This window comes from Parasteatoda tepidariorum, chromosome 3 (assembly GCF_043381705.1).
Source record: "Parasteatoda tepidariorum isolate YZ-2023 chromosome 3, CAS_Ptep_4.0, whole genome shotgun sequence".
NCBI lineage: Eukaryota > Metazoa > Arthropoda > Arachnida > Araneae > Theridiidae > Parasteatoda > Parasteatoda tepidariorum.
Window position 1 is genome coordinate 47,560,231 of NC_092206.1, and position 14,579 is coordinate 47,574,809.

At 29.4% G+C, this 14,579-nt stretch overlaps 1 protein-coding gene across 2 annotated transcripts in view; it reads right to left on the reverse strand.

The window, feature by feature from the left end:
* Positions 1 to 14,579, reverse strand: part of LOC107439444 (cell adhesion molecule Dscam1) — a 199,467-nt gene that overhangs the window by 58,102 nt on the left and 126,786 nt on the right. For both annotated transcript variants that reach the window (XM_043043123.2, XM_043043124.2), the window contains exons 11-14: positions 12,102 to 12,389; positions 11,174 to 11,293; positions 9,482 to 9,655; positions 2,490 to 2,637 (exon numbers count right to left, since the gene is read on the reverse strand). In XM_043043123.2, coding sequence (XP_042899057.1) covers positions 2,490 to 2,637; positions 9,482 to 9,655; positions 11,174 to 11,293; positions 12,102 to 12,389 — 730 coding nt within the window. The remainder of the gene's footprint in view (positions 1 to 2,489; positions 2,638 to 9,481; positions 9,656 to 11,173; positions 11,294 to 12,101; positions 12,390 to 14,579) is intronic.

Below are 14,579 nucleotides of genomic sequence, written 5' to 3' on the forward strand. Positions count from 1 at the left end.
AAGAATTTAACGAATGCAAAGAGGCTATTGCAGAAATTAAAAGATTCTCCAATCAATCAGACCGACTTGAAACTCAACAATCCAACCAACTAAAATTAATTGAAGACCAGATTAAAGATCTCACAATACAGATTAAGGATCTGAAAAACACCGATAAACAACCATCGTACAGCGAAGTAGTCAGTAACCCTCGTCCACCTGCTCCAATAATCATCAGAACAGACGAGGATAAGAATTCAGACAATATCCTACAAATAATAAATACCTCAATAGTTAAACCAGTGGTCAAAAAAGTATTCAAAAATAAAAACCTCATTGAAATCAAATTCCATAACCAAAAGGATAAGGATAAATTCACATCATCCATTCAAAACAAAATTGATTTTCGAGATAAAGTTCAAAGACTTACATCACTCATAATTCTAAATGCTCCAGCTCAATTTGAAGGGGAGGATATAGCTACCATACTACAGCCGAACAGCTACTCATCGAACGACGACAACGTTATAAAGTATCTTAAATCCATTCCACACAAAAAATGCACGGACAAAAAACACATCGTAGTAAATGTATTGCATAGACAAGCTACCCATCTTCTGAAAATGAAAAATATCTTCATTGGTCTTAACAAGTGTATCATCAAGAAACGCATAGTTCTCAGACGGTGCCAGTAGTGTCAAGGCCTGGATCACCATACCAACCAGTGCACGGCTGATTCTGCAACCTGTGCAAAATGCGGCGGAAATCATCACACCCATGAATGCAATTGCGATGAGTGCTATTGCATTAACTGTTGGCACTCGAACACGTACAAAGGTACCAACTACAACCCTGATCATTCAGCCTTCGTCTCATACTGTCCGACTTACCAACAAATACTACATTCGCTAAGAATGAAATTCATCGACAGCTAGATACATTTACATTATAAATGTTTTCCTACAAAATTTTGATCTTCATGAAACCTTAAAAAAACTTTAGGAAAAATAGAAAAAAAACTTTTTAGACTTTTGAAAAACTTTTAAATTTTCTTTTCTCTTTTTTTATTATTCTTCCGAATTTGACATAGCGAAAATTTTAAAAAAGAAAAAATACGTTTCTTCTTGTCAAAAACTACATATGCAGTTTTTCATATCCATTTGCTGTTTACTGTTCACCTATATGTACTGGTGTACTCACTATTGTTTTCGCTTCATTTGTTGTTTCATTTTTTTATTTATGCATTTATTTTTTTATTAACTAATGTGATACACATTATTGCCATCTGCATAACGCAGTTGTGCTTTGTATTTGTGGTGTAGTTAGGAATTTTGTTATTGCTTGCTTATGTACTGTGTATTGTGCGAGCTAGACTGTCGGCCAGACGTGGACTATACGGTTAAGGGTTTTGCGAACCTAGGTACGTGTCCAGGTCTGGAAGAAAAGAAAAAAAAAGACAAGGGAACTCATGGATCGAGTATTGGGCTGGAGGACTTTTTGATGGAGCTAACACGCATTAGCGTTGTATGGAGAGGAAAACCAAGAAAACCTCCTACGGCTAGCCTGATCGTAAGGGGGCTATAACACATGATCTGTCGACCACTGAGGATATTTTACGTCTGCACTGTGATCGGTGTGAGCCGGGTGTGGAATTCGTACAGACTAGAAATAGCTGGGATTTGAACCCTGTTCACCGCATTGGAAGGCGAACACTCGATTCCCTGAGCCACCACGACTCTAGAACACATATCATTGATTTCATCGGATATATCATTTTAAATTTGATACATTTTTTAGAATCTGTTTATTAAGTTTTCAATATATATATAATACTGATTGCACACTGCTACGCATTAAAAAAAAACTGTAAAGTTTTTAACGAATACTGTAAAGAAACAGTTCTAGATAAGTGCAAAGTTTATTCTGCGCACTTTACAATTCTATTAAAAAGAAAAATTTTATTTTATTTTATGTAAGTGTACTTTAAATAAATGTATTTTAAATAAATTGTATTTTTGAGTTACTGTTTTTACGAAATAAATATCAAAATTTCTACTTTCCCCTTTTTCAAATATTACTAATATTTAACAAAAAATCGTACTTCAAATAAATTTTGTTGGAAACTTTCTTAAAGATACATTGTATATTCAAGTGCCATTTTAAATAAATTATTTTTTCAACTGTACTGTAATTAAAAAAAACTGATTTTTAAACAAATCGTATTTTAAACTATATTTTAGGTATAACACATAAAACTATCTTTATGCTCTAAAAATAATTTTTTTTAATTAAGTTCAGTTTTTAAGTTCTTTCGTACTTAGTTACCGATGCTTTTTAAAAATTCAGTCATTCGAAAGAGAATCTATTATATTTTGAATTCTCTCTAAAAGAGTCTAAGCATAAACTGTTCAAAAAGCAATATTTCATAGAGAAATAATTTAAGATTCTATATTTATTTAACAATCGAAATGTTCATTGAAGAAGGGAGTGAAAGGAGAGTTTTCGTTTACCTTTTGATATTTTGTGGTTCCAAGCTTTGTTTATCTTTCTCCCAATCAAATCGCATCGGCAATTCCCCTTCCGCTTCACACTTCAAATCCGCATCTTTTCCTTTTGTTACTGTATGGCTCACAAATTTAGTTTCGAATTTCGGCGGAGCTGTAAAAGTAAAGAATGCTTTAAAGTTACACAACAATTCTTAAAGTTAAACAATCAAGAGGAATTTCTTAAATCATTTCTTTGATGTAGAAATTAATGAATTTCAAACTTCTTTAAATTGTTCTTTTTTTTCCAGTGTAAAAGTTTATGAACTATTTTACAATACAGCTTTTAAACAGTAGGGTACAGTGTCTTTAATTAGGCAAACGATTAACTATATTTTTAAGATTAACTCTTTGTGCATTTAACTATTTAATATTTTTTTCTGAGCCTCTTATTAAGAAAGCAGCATAGTTTTCTTCGCTACAATTTTAATTATATTGTTTTAATTTGTTGTGCAAATGCATTCACGCTTAAAATTTTTGTCTGAAAATCATTTCCGTTCTGAAAATCGTTTTTCCTTCAGTGTAAAATTTTAAGAATCATTTTATAATATAGCTCTTGAAGCAAAGTCTTTATACATTATAATGCCTTTAATCTTGTAAGCAATAGTACGATTTTCCATTCATTATCTGTCTTCCAATCTAATTGCATTGGCTTTACACTACCGCTTCACACTTCCGCTTCACACTGCAAATCCGCAACATTTCCTTTTGTCACTGTTATGGCTCACAAGTTTAGTTTCGAATTTCGATGGAGCTGTAAAGGTAAAAAATATTTTAAGGTTGCTCTATAATTCGTCAAGTTAAACAATCAAGAAGACTTTCCTAACCCTTTTCGTTGATATAGATACTAATGAGTTTCAAAATTTCGGTTTTTTTAATTTTTTTTTCAATATAAAAGTTTGTTGTTTCAATATAAAAGTTTTCAATATAATAGTTAATGTAAATTTGTAAATTTTTTCTCCTTTTGTTTTTTACTTACAACTGTAAGCCTCATGCTATACTTTGTGGTGCATGAGGAGTTTTAAGTCGTTTAAATAAAAATAAAAAAATATATAAAAGTTTATGAACTGTTTTATAATATAGCTTATGTCTTTATAGCTTATAGTGTCTTCGATATGGCAAAATGTTAACAAAATTTTTACGATTACCTTTTTATTTTATTAACTATTTCTCGTATATATTTTATTAGAATTTATATAGGAATTATATTGTTCTCTTTGCTACAATTTTTAAATTAATTGAACTATATTGTTTTAATTGGTTGTGGAAATGTATTCATGCTTAAATTTGTGATCTCATGCAAATTTTTGGTGACTCAGAGCTGAGCAATCCATTTGGTTCTTTAAATAGTTTTTTTTTCTCTATCGTAAAAAGTTATGACTCATTTTACAATGAATCATTAAAAACTTAGACCTTATATTATGAGTTTTTAACTTGGAAAGAAATATAGCGATTAACTCTTTTAGTGGTGATTTTGTCAAACTGCAAAAAAGCTACCGTGTGTTTTTTTGCTTATGTGTTTAAATTGAAGCAAAATATATTGCGTGAATATAAAGTCCATCTACATTGGAGCTTAAATTCAGAGTAGGCTTTTGGCAGAACTGAAATGAGTATTGAAAATGGTTTGTAATACATAAGAGTACTTTTTTAACTGATTTATTCAACTTTGAAAACATCGAATTTTATACATTACTTTCTCTCAATTTAAAAATTTCTGAGCGTTTTTTCATAATAAAGAATGCGAGACCGAATCTCTATTGCATGTTGCGTCTCTAATTCTGCAGACGCTGACCGATTACCCGTTTTTGTTGGTTATTTTTTCAGAATCATCAATCATCAGAATCAAAGTTGATATAGGGTTTGTTTTCGTTTCAAAATTTGCTCAGTGTATTTTTATTCACTGAGTGTGGACAATGTGTGGATTCATTGTCATACCTGCCAATACCCAAGAAAAAAAAGGCATTTATCAAATCCAAATAAAACATAAAAATATTTACTTCAGTAGTGTCTAAATACTCCAATTTAGAAATTAACACACCGAAAAACAAAATAAAATCTTGGTGATAAAACATGTTTCTTTTTACTACTGGTAGTTAAATTTTACCTAAATTGCCCTGAATAGGAAAAAAATAAACCAGAATCTCTCATTTTTCAAAAAAAAAAATCTATAAAACATTTTCGTAAAATCTTAAAAATGGAACAATTTTTGTGAGAAATACGAAAAAATCGTGAAAGTTGGCCACCACGCTGTGTGTAACCACTGCAGAAATTAAATTTTCGGTCTATTGGTTGCTAAAACTTTTAAAGAGGCTAATTGTATGTAAAACTATAACGCGAAAATTTCCGTAAGATTAGAAATTCTTTGTAGTACAGCCAACACATATTTAAATCTCATGTATTACAGATGGATTGTTAAATTCCTTTTAGTTAGACTTTAAAATTACTAAGTTTCAATGTAAAAAAAATGAACTTGACAGAATTTCGTAAAAATGTGGGTGCCTTCTAATTAATTATAATTAATAAGCTAATTTAAATCTCTACCTATAGCCTATTTCAGATGATTAAATTTGCAAAATGTCAAATATTAAATAATCTTAATAAATTAATATTGATTGTTTAAGCAATAAGAAGAAAAATTTAAGTTGCTTACATTTCATTAGTATTGTTGCATATTGTCTGAAACTTAAAATATTTCAAATTCAGAATCTTTTGAAGAATATAAACGTTTATTTAAAACAAAATTAACGAATTTGTCAACTAATTAGGATTTTAGTCTTTTTTAAGTAAATTCTGTTTTAATAAGCAAATACTGAATACTCAGGTTTCATTTTAAATTGGAATGGAATTATTTTACAAATATACATTTCACCGAAGTATTTAGTAATTTACAGTTTGTTTTATAAATATGTAATGTAAAATATCGGGAAAAAAACTTTAAATACTTTGACTAAAGTAGTAATTAGACTTTATAGTTTAATGAGAGGAAGTTAAACAGTTTTTGCCTGTTATTTTAGGGATGTAGAAAATAATTGAAGAAGTGGTTTTAAATTATTAATTTTCAATATTGTTTAAGATTACAGTTGAGAATGTAGATTATTATTTTTAATCATTCACCTAATCGAACTGTAGCAATTTCATTATTTTGTTAGTTTTTTTGAAAATTAATATTATTTATAATAAAAATGATTCGCTATTTTAATTTAGAAACATAAAATCCAAAACTCATAGATTTTAATTTTAATGCAAACAGAAACGTTTTGCTACTTATCGTTTGTTTTCAACTGTGGTTCATTAATTAATATTTCTGAAGTAACTAATTGATTATTGCGATAGCATAAAATTGAAAATTCTAGGAAACTAATTGTAAATTTTCTTCACTTTTATTTTTTTCCTTGCTCTTTTGCTTAAAAATGAGAACTATGCTTGTCTAAAGAAGGTTTGGAGATTTTCAGCAAAAATGCTAAATCTTTCTCTTTTTTTGAACTAGTGTTTCGGTAGTATAACATTTGCGAATCTTCTTATCTTAATACTATTTTTTTATGTTACGTCTTTAATTTGATTATTACTTAAATTAAAGGCTTGAAAAGAAAAATATTGTTTCTTTGCTGCATTACAAGTAACTGTTTGTTATTACTATATCATTTAACATTTTATGATAAAATGTTTTAGCTATCATTTTAAAATTACTAAGCGGTAAATATCTTAACTTTGTTTTTCAGGAAATTATATTTACTTATTTAACAAATTTTCTGTAAAACTATGTACAAATATTGTGCGCTATTAAAATAATGAATACAAAATGCATATTTGAAATTTTTAAGCTAAATAGTAACCAAAATTTGAGTAAAAAAATTACGATAACAAATTTGAGTGTGGTGTTGCATTGTTTTCACCTAATAAAATTGTAAGCTAAATGTGTGTGAGTGCAATGAAAAGTTTTGTGATCCCCCATATGTGAATATTTTTTGTAACATTATGTTTGTCATAAACAAACTAAAATGATGCAGTCGTGAGCTAAGTGAGAGCAGGTGATGAGCTAACTACTTTAAGCATATTTTTTGATCCATCTTGCCCATAGATGGCGCCATTGGAAAGCAAGAACAAAATCATCCCCTCTGTCTTATGGCTGACGACAACAACAACAACAGATGCTTAATTCAAGGGTTATGCATATATTTTTCAGTAAATATTATTTTTTTTACAAATACTGTATAGGTGTAATAACTATTAAATAATAATTTTTCATAAGATAAGGATTATAAATTAATCAATTTAATATTAAAAATAATTTTTTACAATATGTATTTTATCACTAAAAATTCACAGTAGTTAATTTATTAAAAAATGTATATTAAATTAATTGCGTGACTAAGAAAATTATAAATAAAAAATTCGAAAGGTTCAGGATATAAAAGTGAGAAGAAGAAAAATAAAATATCGAAGCATAAAAAATGCGAAAAAAATTACACTTTACTTCTAAAACTAACTAAGAATCTAGCATCCTTTGAATGCAGAATCTATGCAGAAAAAGATTCCAGAAATGCGAAATTAAATGGTATTTTCTTCTAGAAATGCCCTTTTATTTTTCCATGTCTTAGCAATTAAATATGAAAGTAGTAAGCATTTAGGATTTTTGCTTTAGAGTGATTTTATTTTTCTTACTTTAAAAATGAAAGGATTATTTTAAGAACTCCTCTAAATTAAACGCTCCATGAAACTCAAAAACTTGTTTCCTTTTCATAATTCTACAGATAAACTTTTTGTTTTCATTTTATAAAAATTCGAGATTTCCTAGTGACAGTGAAATGTAATTTAAGTGCTGCGTATTATATTAAATTTTTACTTTAAGTGAAAAATAATCAGACTTAAGTGTGAACTAACGTTTCATTTGATTTCTAACTGACGCTTTATAAACAAAATCATAGAAGTTGGCGGAACAAAATTATTTTTTTTTTCTAAAACAATGAATTATTTTTCAATTTGAATACCATAAAAGAAAAAGATATCAAAAGTACGTCAAATTTTTAAAGAAAAAAAGTCCAGTGGTAGCATGCTTGTTTCCTTTGATCTTAGTTTCTATGAACGATGTGCTTAAAACATTTTGAAATTTCATTGTTGTAAAGTTCTTTCAAAATACGTGTTTTATTGTATAAAAATAATTATGCAATTGGATAAGAATGTAAAACAGTTATGTAAATTATGAGAAAATAAAATAATGCATAAAAATAATGCTCACAATTTTTACATCCTAATGATCTTAAATGATTCATATCGTTCTATAATATGACCTGGATAGCCTGTTTGGTAGGACGTTGGGCCCATAACTAAGAGGTAGTGAGTTCTATTCTCCCCTCCCCGACTGAAGACCCCCGTAATAAATGGTGACAAGTGCATGTTAAATCTGTCTGCTCACAAAGTCCTCCATATTCCCATATGTAATCATATCTCTGAGGTTATTGAATTGGAGTTTGATCGCTCTCTGGTTCAAGCCAAAATTACGATGTATGGAGAAATGAATGGATGCATAAATGGATCTGCCTATAAACGGGCTTTGACATAAGTATGTGGCAGAAGTTGAATTCTTAGCCATAGATGGGGTCACAGGAAAACAAAGACAATCACCCCCTAGTGCCTAAATGGCCTGCAACAACATTAAAATAGATATGTCTAATACGCTAGTTAAAACAAAATGAAACGCACCCCGACAACAACATCATTCTATAATAACACTGAGGAGCAATTTTTGTTTTCTGTTGAGTGACAGATTTCTGCTCGCTACAGGATACAGTTTTTATGCAATTTTATAACGTTCTCCTGAAAACTTTTTTTTTTTTTCAAATTCACTTAAGTGAATACCAAGTGTTTCCACTTCTCTACTTCACACGGAATTGTAAGAGGAAGACAATAATACATTTCAGATTACGATGCGATTTCTTTGAGACCATATATTTTTTGTCTTAAGTATTATTTACTGTTACTGAACATTCAGACAAAAAATGAACTAAATTAAGAGTATCATTTGGGATAAAACCTGTAGCTTTCGGAACTAATCTAATTTCAGATTTATAGTCCCTTCACACAAATTAGGAAAGATCATGTACTTGTATGAATGTAACAAAAAAATCCCCCTCCTTCGGAATACATATTACTACAAGCAATTTTAAGGGAATATCACAATTATTTTCCTCCGTTTAAGTGAATTAATGATTAATCCGGCATTAGTAGCTGGAGCATTTAAAAATTTCTACCTAATGAAGTCTTTCAAATGTTGGGTAAATTAAACATATTTGGAAACATCAACTTTAAGAACATGGAAGTCAAGATGTTAAATTATCTTTTATTATACAACTTTTATTAATCGCATAGCTGGACTTTAGTTGAATGTTCCTATTTTAATTGTTATTTTAAACTTTTTATAAGAAAATTTAACTTTGCGTTTAACTTCTTTTGTTTTATTTTGCTGTTTTACCAAACTTCTCTATTAATCAATTAAAACCAGTGATTCAGAGTGATTACACAGTGTAACTATTTATTTGTATTATTATGAATAATTTGATATTATGTAAACGGTCATTTTCCAAGGGTCCAAGGGTTCTCAAAAAACGGGCAATTCACACTAAACTCTTTTTACGATAAATTTGAACATTGAAATAGCATTAAAATTTTCATTTTTAATGAAATCTAAAATAAAACTACCTTGACCATGTCCTCGAATTGTTACTATCAAAATTTTATTTTAATAATCCGTAACATTTTCATCTATGGAACAAAATGCCGGAGTGATACTTTTCCTTAGAAACATGCTTTCCTTTTACTTAGTCCATCAGAGATCTGTTTACGTAAAGCCTATGGAGAAACCATCCATCTAAATCTTTCGGACCACCAGAGATTCAAAATGGTACTCACGGGACCAGTGGGAGAAAGGATTGGTTAAGTCATTACTTATGGAAGATACGTACTGTGGATGGTGAGGAGGATGACTTTACTGAGGCCTGCTCCAATTCCATTAGTCGCTTGGCATAAGTAATGACCTCCGTCCGCTTCTGTCACTTCTTGTAGAGCGAGTGACCCATTGTCGAACACCTGTCTCCTGTAGCTAGACAAAACATCTCGAAAGTCTGTAGCAAGGTTGCCTGAAAAAGCCGTGAGGGAAAGGATTCTCATTTATAATTGAAGCTATGGTTAGAATTGGATAATGAATAATAGATATGTTTGTGCCTTTAATAAATGTTTTTGCGGCTCTTTGCTAAGCTCAACCTCATTTTTTCCCTTCGATTAATGCGATTTTGAAAAGAACTTCTTTGTTTTTCTACCCGTAATTTATGTGTGCGTTAGTTTTTATATTAATAATTAGTTAGAATGAACTATAAATTGTTATTATACACAAATGCTAAGCAATTTAGTTAATTTTATTGAGCTGATTAATTTTATAGCTTTATAACGAATAGATATTATGAAAAAATTCATCTAATTCAGTAATTCAACTAGCAATTTTTCATAACAATACCTTATTTACTGTAACTAAAAAAAATTTATTATTCTCAAGAAATGGTTAGAATAACAATAATTACTCTTTTTTTTTTAATGGAAAACAGCTGATAAGCTTATTAAATGCTAAGTTTACTGGTTAATATGAAGCATAATAGCATTCCTTATAATCAAATATAAATGATATTGAAAATAAACTCAAATTTTAGATTTTTTTTTAAGAGTTTACTATATTATATAACAGTTGAGGATATTTTTTATTGCCTTGGTATGTTATTTCTTCTATTTGTTATGTTGATTATTAAAATTACCCAGATTAAATTCATTACATATATATTGACATACGTTTAAAATAATAAATACTTCAACATGTTTAGTAAAAGTCCTTTTTCCAAAAGAATGATCTCACTAAGCTATCATAGTCTAGAAAATATTTGCTAAAATTAAACGTCATAATTCCTTGTAAAATAAACGCTCGCAATACGCTAACTACGACCGAGTATAAAAACTGTTTAGAAATGGAATAGGTCATTGAACAGAGTGGGATCATTAGTTAATTCAAAGAGGAGAATTGACTAGCATACATGATTTATCAATGCTTATAATATTATAATTGTCAAATGATTGCAAAATATTTTGATTAATTTTTCTACAAAATTACATGATTAATTAACTAGATATTTAGGAATGAAATTAAACAAAAGTATTTTGTGTCTACATTTGCATACATTTATAATTCCCACATTTTAAATTTTATTATTCTAAGAAGTTGAGAAATAAATTAAAATCAGAAGATTTATTAAAATTAAAGACTTTCTCTTTCCGAATTACATGTAGTATAAGGAAGTAATGAAAAAGCAGCTTCCAACAGATCAAGCAATCAAAACAATTGCACAGTAAAGGAAAATTTAAAAAAAAACTTACATAGTGAGGCTTTAGTAAATACCATAAACAATGTCCTTCGAGAATTTAAAAATTTATTGCATTTGCTACTATATGTATATACATGATACTATATAAAATTATTTTTCTCTTCATGTTAAGCTTATTTTCGCACTCATTTTTAATGCCAACCTGTCATAAAAATGAAATTTTAACCTAAAAAAATATTTTTAATGAAGAAATTTCATTCAAAGGCTTTTCATCAAAAACAAGTTTTTTACCTGCTGCTTTTTTCCAATAAATTCTAGGACTTGGGTAGCCATCAGAACTGCAGTGCATTACAACAGTTTTTCCAACCACAGCAAAACTGTTTGTAGGTTCGACTTTCCAGCGTGGAGGCACTTTGAAATAAATTTAACTTTATTATTACCAGTATATTGTTTTTCATTATGACTATAATGTATTATTTATTACTTCATTATTATTATTAATAATGTTATACTAGTATACTATGCTAGTATAACATTATTATTAGTTATGCATTGATCTACCACCCTATTATGATCATCATCTCATTATGTCATGTGGCCACCTTTTTGTATTTAATATATAGACATTGTTGTTCTTGGCATGGACACTACGAGATATTGATAGGTTCAGAAAAAAAGCATTATTTAAAAGCGTGATTCTATCGGTGGTCATAAACCTATATTAGGGATATTTCTGTGAACTTTACATTTTAAATGCTCAATGGGATTAATATCTGTGTATTGTGAAGGCCAATGTAAGGGGAGGTCTTCATCATGTTCTGATAACCATAACTTCCTAAGCAGAATGGTAAAAAATTACGTTAATTAAAGTAACCGTCGCCTTTGGCCTCAATTGGTAAAACAACAGGACTCACTTATTTATTAAAACATATTTAGCCATGATTGCTTTATTAGATTACACACAGAATGATTTTCCTAAAGCATGTAAAAAAATTTACCCCCCTTGTGACAATACTAAGAAAACTTCTTCGGAGATCATAATAAAGTAGCCACCCACTATAATAAGCTCATATAAATCATCTCGTAAAAAGTAAGTAAATAAGAAAAAAAAAATTTTTTTAATAAAAATGCTAAATTAAATTTACTGATTATTATGTATTATTTTAGTAAAATAATAAAATTGCCTCATGGAAATAGATATTTTGATCATTCATCTTACCATTAACTATTATTTGGGTGGTTCTGTTCACAGATGCAGCCATATTTGAAGCAAAACAGGTATAGTTTCCAGAATGTTTGGAAGAAATTCTTCTGAACATTAAAATAGAAGAATCTTCAAGATTTTGTACCGTTACGTCTTTATCTATAGTTACAGCATGTCCGTTTTTGCGCCACATTATTTGAATAGGAGGATCACCTTGGCTGACACTGCACATAACTTTAGTTTTCGTACTCTCTTTAGCATACAGTACTTCTGGAAGCATTGCATTCTCGATTGTTGGAGCAACTGAAAAGTACGTTGTAAAAAGAATTAATATAAAAATAGCTATGCTTTTATTTACTTTTAAAATTTTTTTGTTTAAAATGAGTGTTAAACATAAGCTTCTTTTTATCTATAAATACTTGATTGAATTATTATTGTTATTGTTTTTAAGCAGCATATTTGAAATTTTTTTAGATATAATAATTTCAGTGCTGTGATTTCCTTCTAATTAAAATATGTATTTTACTCTGATTCTGTTTTTTCCCTAAAAAATCCTTTTTTATATGTTTTAGATGTTCCTAAGATCATGAAAGACTAGTTCATTTGCAATCATTTGAAGTTGCTTGATAAAACCCTGAAGTAAATAAGAATTTTGGACTTTACTGAACAGTTCTCTACTCAATTACATTTTGGCTAATTAATGGTCAATTCAGGAAGTCTCCAAGAAATTTTTGGTCAGGGTAAAAGAAACTTGCGTATTTTCACTTTTCATTGTGTGTATTACCCTTGTTACGGCTGAAATGTAAGAAATATTTTTCTAATTAATATTAAAATTATAATCTTTCAAGAACAGGAATATATATATATATATATATAATGGCATAGCAAACACACTACTCAGAAAAGTTTGTTGTAATTAGATATAGCAACAACCTTAAACTAATTTTGAACAGTACCAAGTCCGTTTCATTCGTATTTTGTTAATTATTATTAAAGTTATAATTTTTGTGAATTCTTTTCATTTAACTTCTAATAAATAATTTGAGAATTTTTTAAAACATTCTTTATTAAACTTTTTATGCCAATTAATGTAAAATGTTTCGGCACGGTTGTATGGTATAATCTTTAACACTGTAAAAATGTTTCTTTTAAACAAAATTATAGCAGCACTTATGGTCATTAGTGAAGCTTTTGAGGGTATTTTTAATACTTTATTATCAATATTTACTTAATACTTTTTGTCTGTAATTAGAATAAATGGAAACTGTCAATGTTTTTCCTCTTTAAAAAGTTTTAATTGAATATGAATATGACTATCATGGTTGAAAAGATATTTAAGGGATTGGTTTTTAAGCATACTAGCTGACATTGGTAAATACCTTGAACACTCTCCCAAATTTGAGGCTCCTTGGCTACTTAAGAGGGAGGGTGGCATCTTGAATGTGATATTTCATTTATTTGAAGTATTAACAAACCACAAGGAATTGAAATAAAATTTACGACTAACAGCCGGAGAGTGAATTCTATTTTATTCAGTAAGTCTTTAGGAAACAGCGAACTTACTTACCAATAACAAACAAAACGGATAGAAGCAAAGGGAGCAGTAGCACTCTAAAATGTATTTTTTTAAAGATTATCTAGCTCCAAAGGCTGCGAAATCGACTTCGACAGTTTTTTTTCTGGGGGGGGGATGTATGAAGAGCAATCAACGCCGATTAATTTGAAAATAGACAGATGATTAATTATAAATATCAAACGCCGTGGACTGCAGTAGCCCGGTGGTTAGAGAATCTGAATAATGTCTGGAGAAGTCAGGGTTCGATCCTCCTCTCCGTTAAGGCTTATCAGTACATGCGAAATTCAGTAAGACATGTGGAATCGAGAGTTCTGTGATCGATGGCTGAACAGTACCACGAGTACATGGATTTTTTTAAAAAGTTATTCCCCTTAAGATCTATGTTGGAAACATGCAAGTATCCTCTCGAATGAGTGGTGCTGCCATCTGACTTAGATGTCCTCAGCAAAGACATACCTTCACCCTTGTGATGCTCTCTTGCCAAGGGAAGGGCGCACCTTATTGACTTAATACGCAAAGTTAAATAGTTGGCGTATTTTGCTTGATTAAGTGTCTTAGGAAAAAACACATCATAATGAGTTATTATTTCACCTAATGAGAGAAAAAAAATATGACAAAGAAAAGGAATGCTCTGCAATGAAGACAGCGCTAGAGCACAAGCCTGCAAAGTTTCGACTGGGAAATTAGAAGCCACTGTATTCACCGGATTTGTCTTATTTTGACTAGATGTCATTTTGAATGGTGGAAGACGAATTACACGCTCAAACAGACTACTATGTTTGAGGATCATCAAAATCTTACATTTGACTGGCTTAAAAAGTTGGAAAAATGTTGATGAAAATATGTCAAGCTAAAAGACATTAGATAGAAAAATAATCTATCGAAAATAATTTTTATATTATTTACTAAATAGTTAT